This window comes from Lynx rufus, unplaced genomic scaffold (assembly GCF_022079265.1).
Source record: "Lynx rufus isolate CCGP_SWC_20201006 ecotype Redwood Valley unplaced genomic scaffold, mLynRuf1.p SCAF_15, whole genome shotgun sequence".
Taxonomy (NCBI): Eukaryota; Metazoa; Chordata; class Mammalia; order Carnivora; family Felidae; genus Lynx; species Lynx rufus.
The window spans coordinates 22,991,544-23,000,775 of record NW_025814829.1 but is presented as its reverse complement, the minus strand read 5'-3'; the positions used below and the strand labels follow the sequence as shown (position 1 = coordinate 23,000,775).

General features: G+C 56.2%; 1 protein-coding gene across 1 annotated transcript; it reads left to right on the top strand.

Annotated features, from left to right (window-relative positions):
- Window positions 1-4,564: 4,564 nt before the first annotated feature.
- GPR37L1 (G protein-coupled receptor 37 like 1) lies at window positions 4,565-8,779 on the top strand. The gene is made up of 2 exons (XM_047076428.1): window positions 4,565-5,194; window positions 7,967-8,779. The coding sequence occupies exons 1-2, from the start codon at window positions 4,565-4,567 to the stop codon at window positions 8,777-8,779; spliced, it is 1,443 nt and encodes a 480-aa protein (XP_046932384.1).
- The last annotated feature ends 453 nt before the right edge of the window (window positions 8,780-9,232 follow it).

Here is a 9,232-nt window from a genome sequence, read left to right as displayed (position 1 = left end):
GGCCCAGGAGCCCAGAGCATGGAGAACTGGCCCAGTGGGACCCAGTGGGGTCAGAAGTGTCTACACCTCCCCTGCCCCTAGTCTGGTGCCAGTTGCAGGCCAGAGGGAAGTCCCTATTCAGGCCGAGAACCCGGCAGCGGGGAGACCTGTCTCAACACTTGCCCTCCCTGCCTCTTCGTCTGCCTCCTGCCTCTCTGTGCTGCAGTTTCCAAACCTGTACCATGGAGAGAATAGCATCCTGCTTCTAAGGTCGTGGCAAGAATTAAATGAGGTACCACACCCACTAACACGTACACAGTGCTTACCATACATAAACGAACTCCTTTAATCTCCACGACAAGCTTGTTAGTATCAGATGAAGAAACTGAGGCACAGAGAGGTTAAGTGCTTGACCAAAGCCACACACACACACACAACTAGTAAGTGATAGAGCTGTTTAAGGAGTTACATCCAGACAGCCTAGTTCCAGAATATACTCTTCATGGAGAATGCATGATGCATGGAACTCACTCAGCAAAATGTTAGCTCCCATTATTTTCCAGGGTGGCACTTCCACGGCGGCCCAGAGGCTCTTACCTCATTCACTGCCATGGGACAGTCCCAGCCCTCTCTCTTCTACCCTGTCCCACTTAACTACCTTTGCTGCCAGCACTGGGGAAATTCCCAGGGAGAAGAATGGGAAATTCCTGGAATCAGGGAGAGGCATTCCGAAGGGCTAGGGAAGACTTTGTCTTCTGCTCGGTATGCTTAATGAATCAGGGAGGTGCTTCTGGCTGGTCCGAGGAGAAGACTCCCCTGAAGCAGAAGCAGAGAAGGGAGAAGAGCATCTCTGGGGGGTTTTTGTTGGGTGCCCTCAGGAGGGGTGGGGTGAAACGGTAGGTAGGGGATAGGTGAGACACCATCCCCCTTGGCATCAGCCCCTGGAACGCACCCAGTCATGTCGTCAGACTGCCCCTTCAGACCTCTGCAGAAAGTCTGCGGACGGGGCTTGGGCAGGGTGGGGTCGGTAGGATCGGAGGGAGAGGCCTGCCTTCACTTCCATCACTGGACATCTGGTTCCACCTAGTGGCCTCTGATGTTCCAACTGTCCTAACAGACCCAAGGAAGCTCAGGACCAACAGAAGTGGGGGGGGCCGGGGGGGTGTCTTTCAACTGGTCAGTGTTTCTTGAGCCCCTACTCTGTGCAAGGCACACTCTGTGTTACAATGAGGCATATTCATGAGTATAAGAATGGAGCTGAGGGTTAACAATTTCCCAGCTCACCACAGGCCAGCCCTGTGCTGAGGTCTACACTGTGTTGGCACATGCCTGACCACGGAGCACTGGGGATCAGGGCCTGCCCTTGACTTCTCTGGATTTCAGTGTCCACTTCTGAAAAATAAGAGAGCTGGTGTAGATCATCCTTAGGGTCTCCTCCTGGATAAAAATTCTGTAAGGTTACACCACAGAGTGGTTCAGAGTCTCAGCTTTGGAGTTGGGCAAACTTGCATTTGGATCCCATGAGCTATGCATGCTTGGACAAGTTACTTTACCTCTCTGAGCCCGGGGTAATAATGTAGAGATAAGTATGATAATTCTTCCGAGTGTTTAGCACAGGGCCTGGCACTTCCTGAATGCTCAGTGAATGATGGTGATGGTATGGGTGATGACTCTATTTACCAAAATCACTGTATCACATGGCAGCAGGTGGTTTCAACACCAACAGCCTGAGTGCCATGGGCGTTTGGAAGGATCTGACTCACTCAGGGGCCAGTCCGGGAGTCAGTTCTGCAGTGGGATTAAGAAAGCACAATTCCAGGGCGCCTGCGGGTGGCGGGGGGTGGGGGTGGGCGGGTGGCGCTCAGTCAGTTAAGCATCCGACTCTTGATTTCGGCTCAGGTCATGGTCTCTCGGTTCATGGGATCGAGCCCTGTGTCGGGTTGCACGCTGATGGTGCAGAGCCTGCTTGGGATTCTCTCTCCCTTCTCTCTGCCTCACCCCTACTTGCACTGTCTCTCTCAAATAAAGGAACTTAAAAAAAAAAAAAAAAAACACAAGTCCAAAGGTGGACCACACGACGTTTGGGCTGAGGGCTAGGTGACCCATCCTCCAGCTCCTCTTCCACCCCTTCCTGAGGATATGGAGCCTGAGTCCTGGGCTCTCCTCTCTGCTGTGGGGGCAGGGGGTGCTGGCAACAAAGAGGACAGTTGAGTCCTCGGCCTAACTTCTCTGCAGCTTCGTTGTGACATTCTGAACTGCAGACAAGGTCAGTCCTGCAGCCACCTGGGCCTCCTGTCCCCACAGAAAGAGTGGACAGTAAGAAGCCAGAAAGATAAAAAATGTCATGAATTTGTTTTACAATTTTTTTTATGTTTATTTTTTGAGAGAGAGACAGAGCACAAGCCAGGGAGGGGAGGAGAGAGAGGGAGACACAGAATCCGAAGCAGGCTCCCGGCTCTGAGCTGTCCGCACAGAACCCCACACGGGGCTCGAACTCACCAACCGTGAGATCATGACCTGAGCTAAAGTCAAACGCTTAATCGACTGAGCCACCCAGGCGCCCCAGAAAGATAAAAAAATTTTTAAAGCCGAAGATGCTCCTTGACCTTTTCTGAGGGTATGCCAGTCTTTTCTTCTTCTCCTTTTCCTCTTCCTTTTTTCTTGGGATTCCTCTTTTTGCTCAGTAGGTTGGGGCCCCTCTGGGTAGGACGGAGGCTTTCCTGGTCAGGAAGTCTTCCAGGGAAGTCACTTCCAGGTTGATCTGCTCCTACGAGGCCCTGGCTAATGTTTGCTGACTGCAGAAGTGACTTTCAACTCCAACCACAGCGGTCCAGTTCTTCTCTTGCTCCAGCTCCGAGGAGTGGGACCACAGCAGCCTGCCCTCTCCTGGTTTTTATTCCATTCTCTTCCTGCGCCCCTTCCTCCACCCTGCACCTTCTGCTCTGTGTGCTCTGTGATCTCGCCGGCCCCCTGGCCCACCCACGCCTTCACCCTCCTATCTCCACGTCCAGCTCTAGCCTTTCTCATGAACTGCAGATAATTCCTTTAAGCCAAGGCTTTCCCCCACCCTCACACCGGGTTCTTCCCCACACAGGTGAGTGTCTTGCCGTCCACCCCAGCCCAGGGGTCAGCCTTGACCTGTCCCTCCTCCACTGCACAGCCAAAGCCCCGTGACGCTGGCCATTTCCCTGCACTCTGCTCTTTGCCACCCTCCGGACTGCCCCTGCCTCCTGTCCTGCGTGCATCGTCCTGCTCCAGCCTATCACGACCCCAGCTGCCCATAAGGGAGCCCTCTAAACACCCTGCTCAAGTCCCTGTTCCTCCGCTTAGCAGCTTGTAACACTGTCCACTGCCTTTCAGATAAATGTAAACTCCTTGGCCTGGCCTACAAAGTCCTTCCTGGCCCTGCCTCTGCTGACCTGTCCAGGCTCCTTGTTCCGAGCTCCCAGGCCCTCTCTCTGCAGTCCCTTGCATTCCAGCCTCCTTGACATTCTTGCTGGCTCTCAGGTGCGTGGCCTACTGTCACATCGCTAAGCCTTTGTATGTGCTGTGTCTTCCGCCGGGGGCACTTCCCTCCCTGCTGTCTGTCTGACAGGCTCACAGTCATTTCTCAGGAAGCACTCAAATGCCCCCTCACCTGGGAGGCCTTCCAGATCCCTCCAGGCTCCTCTGGGTTCAGACTTGTCTTTTGCCTTTCACAGCATCGATCACACTGAATTGTAATTATTGATTTACATATCCCTTTCCCCCTCTGGACTGAAAGCTCCTTGGTGGCAGAGGTCTTTTACGTATTTGTTTTCTGACTGTCTGGAGCATAGCAGGTGCTCAGTAAATACTGGTCATTGCAAATGTCCATCCATCTCGTGATCTCGTGTCTGGATCAGAATGCGTTTTTAGATTTTGATTGTTTTGCTTTCCGCGAGGAGTTCGGGTGGTTAGAAGGCAGGCGGATGGACTTGTGCTTGTTGAGTTCAGAGCTCTGGAGTCAGATCCGGGTCCTGGGCCTGGCTCTGCCGTGTATCAGCCATGCCGGTACGTGGCTGAAAGCCTGCAAAGGGGTGATAATAGCATTTACCCCATAGAGCTGTTGTGAGTGTTCGTCAGCTGAGTGCTAGGATCTAGGGAGTGTTCAATAAATGACAGTTTCAAATGTAGGAGCTGCCTGAGCATTGCCTCCCGAGGCAGAGTGTGAAGGCCTGTGTTCCAGTCCCCGGTCTGCCCCTCCACACCGTGGGACCCTAGGCCAGCCACGTCCCCTCTCTGGGCTCCAGCCTTCTCTTCAGAGGCTGGGAGCAGGTGGCCTCTGAGGCCTCCGCAGGTCTGACCTGCCGTTGCCCTGTGGGACCCGAGGAGGAGTGTCCTGGAGGGCAAGATGAATGCTCTATGTCCAGCAGAGGGCCTTGCCCGGCCCCTGGCCAACGGAGTGGGAGGGAGCAGCTCGGGTCCACTGGAGCGGGCTGGTGATGCCAGACGCCTGACTGGAGGCGGACCAAGCGGCCAGCTGCCTCTCTCCGGTCAGCCCGGCGCTTGGACCCCTCTCTCTCACCTGCTCTTCGTGGGGCAGCTGCCTCCTGCTCGTCCGGCCATGCAGTGGCCGTGGCCGCTGGCCGTCTCTCTTGCTGTGGTGTTGGCCGCGGGGCTGGGCAGAGTGTCTGGGGGTGCCGCCCTGCACTCGGGCGGGCACAGAGCCGAGGCCCAGGAGCAGCAGAGCCGGTCCAAGAGAGGCACTGAGGATGACGAGGCCAGGGAGGTGCAGCAGTATGTGCCCGAGGAGTGGGCCGAGTACCCGCGGCCCATCCACCCTGCTGGCCTGCAGCCCACCCAGGCCTTGGTGGCCACCAGCCCCAACCCAGACAAGGACGGGGGCAGCCCAGGCGGCAGGCGGGAGCCTCGGGGCAATCTGACGGGGACGCCGGGTCAGAGGCTGCAGATTCAGAACCCCCTGTACCCGGTGACCGAGAGCTCCTATAGTGCCTATGCCATCATGCTCCTGGCCCTGGTGCTGTTCGCTGTGGGCATCGTGGGTAACCTGTCGGTCATGTGCATCGTGTGGCACAGCTACTACCTGAAGAGTGCCTGGAACTCTATCCTCGCGAGCCTGGCCCTCTGGGATTTTCTGGTCCTCTTTTTCTGCCTCCCTGTTGTTATCTTCAATGAGATCACCAAGCAGAGGTTGCTGGGTGACGTTTCTTGCCGGGCCGTGCCCTTCATGGAGGTGAGTGTGTGTCCAGCTCTGGGGCTGCAATCCGTCAGGCTGTCGGAAGTGGGACATGTGGGTGTGCGGGACCCCAGAGGCCCAGAGCTCCGTCTTGCTTCTCCTCCAATTTGGGCAAGGAGACAAATGCGGTATTGGTTCCCGGTGGCTCTCAGGGAAACCAAGGCATCTAGGGGGTGCAGGAAGGTGTGTGGGAGCCCTGGGGGCCAGCCTCAGCCTGGTCTCTTACTTCAGGAGCAGCCTCGAGGCAGATCTCTCCCCCTTTCTCTTTACTCTGAGCTGTCCCCTCCCTGCCTTAACCCCCCCTCCGTCTTTCCACCCCAGAAATTGCTCCGTCGGCTGTGTGTCTCCTTTTTCTCCCTTTTTGCCACTGCCGCTGCCCTGCACCCACAGGGTATTGACTTCTGAATATCCTGCTTCCCTAAGCAGTATGTAAAGGGAGATTCCAGTCTTCTGCAGCTCCCCCAGGTCAAGTCAGTGTCTACTCCCCTTGAACGCAAACGCCAGAAGGAAAGTCCCTTCCTTACTGTGACTATTGTCATCCCTCTCTAAAAGGGAAGACCTAGTTCTGGGTGCTAGAGCCTGGGGGCGAGGGGCTTAATGTCAACTTATGTCTCTGACATACCGGGTATCACTGGGGCAGGTCACATCTCCTGTCCAATTTGCTTATTGCCCAACCATGGGGTAGACCAGATGGCCCCACTGGTGAGTTTATGCCACAATTCTAAAATATATCACCAACCTCATTTCTGGGCACTCCCACCTAACGACAGGCACATGAGTGATGATGGATGTATAGATCCTACATAGAGAGCCTAACCCAAACATTACAAAAATATACCAATATATGTGCATTTATGTGAGACACAGCAAGGCCACTGTGTCTACATAGGGGCACAAAATAAGCGAGCAGCCTTTTAAATTTTGGCTACGGGCGGGGCAGGAGGGAGGCTACTAATGAGGACTGGAGTAGCTGTGGCCTCCCCATGAAGGCTGCTGCTCCTCTCGAGAGCGGATGATGCTGTGGGACGTGAGTGGCTTGCCGGAGTGGAGAAGGAATCAGGATCAGGCGTCTGGACGTAGGTTCTGTTCCCAACTCGGTCCCCAGTTCACTGTATATTAGTGATGATTTCATATTTGGACAGACTGAGGCTCAGCAGTTGGGGCAGCCCTTTGTGTCCTTCCCAACCCAGGGAGACCGCCTCACCGTGGCCCAAAGGTACCCAAACCTGAAAGAAGGCCCTATGGTTGGGGCTAGCCCCGGCATCTTCGTTATCATCTGGGGCTTAGGACCCAGGTGCACTGTGAAAGGTTGGGCAAGAGGACTAGATTAGAAACCAGGCTTTGCCCCTCACTAGCTGAGTGACCTGGGTCTGCTTAATCTGTCTGAACCTCAGTTTTCCCCTCTGTAAGTTGGGAATAATAATAATAGCTATTTGAATGAATTCTTGAAGGATTAAATGGGAAATATCGACAAAGGCCTTAGAATTAAAATAATTCAGTAAGTGGTGGGTTTCACCAGGGAGGGTCTAAGAGCAGGAGAGGAGGAGGGCAGACGCATGTGAACTCTTGTCTGCACGAAAGCCTGCCCTGCTTGACTGCGGGTCTCAACATACCTAATACCTAGGCTGGGGCTCCAACCTCCTGGGCCACCCGCTCCACACCTCCTGGAGGATGGAGATGGTTCATGAGCTGACAGAGCCCCCCTTTAGGCTGGGTGATGGGGAGGAGTTGAGGGAAAAACACCCTGTCCCAGAACCCTTCCGTAGGGGGGATCCTAGGAAGGCCCGCAGGAGGGAGCAGGAGAAGGCAACTTGGAATTTTTTTTGTGTGTGTTATTTTTGGTTTTGTCCAAGCCCCAAGGCTGCTCTTCCGCAGGCCTGGGCTCCCCTGCCAAGGGAGTGGGGGGTGCCGGTTCTCACAAAGATCACTTGGTGGCTGTGCTAATGAGCCAGAGATTGTGTTCCCCCAGCCAGAAGAGGGAAGAATTTGGACGGAAGGGGGGATCTGAGCACAATCCCTGAGTGTGGTTGAGCATCATCTGATAGCTTGGGAGGGTTCTCCTCTTCCTCTCTTCTCTCTGGCACTTTCTTCCCCGCTGCTCTGGCTTCTCTCTCTTGGCTCACAGGGTGATTTTCCTGTGTGCTCAATGAATAGCATCAGGGAGGGTGGGCCCAGGCTGTTTTGGAGGAAGGCTGCTTCCTCACGCAGCCAGGCCCCTAGCTTTCTTGGACAGGATGAAGAGAGAGAGAGAGAGAGAGAGAGAGAGAGAGAGAGAGAGACTGAGCCATGTTTCAAAAACCTTTCACCTGAGGCTCATAATGGGATAATGGGACCTGGGGATGGAAGGACCCATAAAGACCCAGAATGGCTATGTCTTTGTCTTGATTCTTCGTTAGGGAAGATACTCCAGAGTCTCTCAGAGAGCATATGGGTCTGTGGGACCCAGGCCATTCATTCCCTAGCCCAAGAGGCAAAGAAGCAGGGTGGAAAGAGTCGGGCCTGTCTGTGTGTGGATCTCAACTCCGCCATCCACCTAGTCACTCATCCTGCCCGAGCCAGTTTCTTCGTCTGTACGACGGTTGGCTGCAAGGATGTGGCGGCGTACGTCAAGTGCCTGACTCGCGGAAAATACTCACTAAATGCTGGTTGTCATTACTGCTGTTTCTACACTTACCACCCAGTTTCCCGTCTGAGCCAGAAACCCAGGCCTCCTCCCGCCTCCTGGGTTTGACCGCGTGCTTCTCTCCTCCTCTACACCTTTGCCCACAGGTCTCCTCCCTGGGAGTCACCACCTTCAGCCTCTGCGCCCTGGGCATCGACCGCTTCCATGTGGCCACCAGCACCCTGCCAAAGGTGAGGCCCATCGAGCGGTGCCAGTCCATCCTGGCCAAGCTGGCTGTCATCTGGGTGGGCTCCATGATCCTGGCTGTGCCCGAGCTCCTGCTGTGGCAGCTGTCACAGGAGCCTGCCCCCGCCACGGGCACTGTGGACTCCTGCATCATGAAACCCTCGGCCAGCCTGCCCGAGTCCCTCTACTCGCTGGTGATGACCTACCAGAACGCCCGCATGTGGTGGTACTTTGGCTGCTACTTCTGCCTGCCCATCCTCTTCACGGTCACCTGCCAGCTGGTGACGTGGCGGGTGCGGAGCCCTCCCAGGAGGAAGCCGGAGTGCCGGGCAGGCAAACACGAGCAGTGCGAGAGCCAGCTCAACAGCACCGTGGTGGGCCTGACCGTGGTCTACGCCCTCTGCACCCTCCCCGAGAACGTCTGCAACATCGTGGTGGCCTACCTGTCCACTGAGCTGACTCGCCAGACCCTGGACCTCCTGGGCCTCATCAACCAGTTCTCCATCTTCTTCAAGGGAGCCATCACCCCCGTGCTCCTCCTGTGTATCTGCAGGCCGCTGGGCCAGGCCTTCCTGGGCTGCTGCTGCTGCTGCTGTGCCGAGTGTGGTGGCGCCTCGGAGGCCTCAGCCGCCGGCGGCTCGGACAACAAGCTCAAGACCGAGCTGCCCTCCTCCATCTACTTCCACAAGCCCAGGGAGTCGCCCCCGCTCCTGCCCCTGGGCACGCCTTGCTGAGGCCAGGCTGCAGCCTGGGGGGGGGGGGGGCGCGGGAGCAGGGGCCAGGTGGGGCAGGGCGGGTGCCCCCCAGCCTGTGTCTGGTGTTTCTGGCCCCACAGTTCTTGCTTCTCTGCCCGTCTTGCTGTCTAGAGGTGGACTTGGTCCCTCTTGTGGGGGTTCGGGTGTGCCAAAGCCCCTTCCCCCAGCAGGGCCTTCCCCGGCTGTCTCTTGGCGTCTCCCAGCCCTGTCCTCGGTGGGTGGTAATGCTTCCAGGTCCTTAGAACTGCTAGAAACTCTCAGCCCCCCAGCTGGGAGCCAGAACTTCACCTGCCTCTGTCTTGGAATCTGCTGTACTTTAGTTGGCTGCTCTCTAAGCGTTGCCTGCTGACTCTCATCCATCCTAGAATAGGGGGCCCTTTGGGGGCCAGTCCTGCCTGGCTCTTCTCTGGACCAGGTCTGCCCTAGCCTTAG

What these genes read in the sequence shown, in the direction of transcription:
- GPR37L1 (XM_047076428.1), top strand. Translation starts at nt 4,565, where the DNA reads ATGCAGTGGCCGTGGCCGCTGGCCGTCTCTCTTGCTGTGGTGTTGGCC. An exon ending in GGGCCGTGCCCTTCATGGAG is followed by an intron (nt 5,195 to 7,966) that starts GTGAGTGTGTGT and finishes CTTTGCCCACAG; the next exon opens with GTCTCCTCCCTGGGAGTCAC.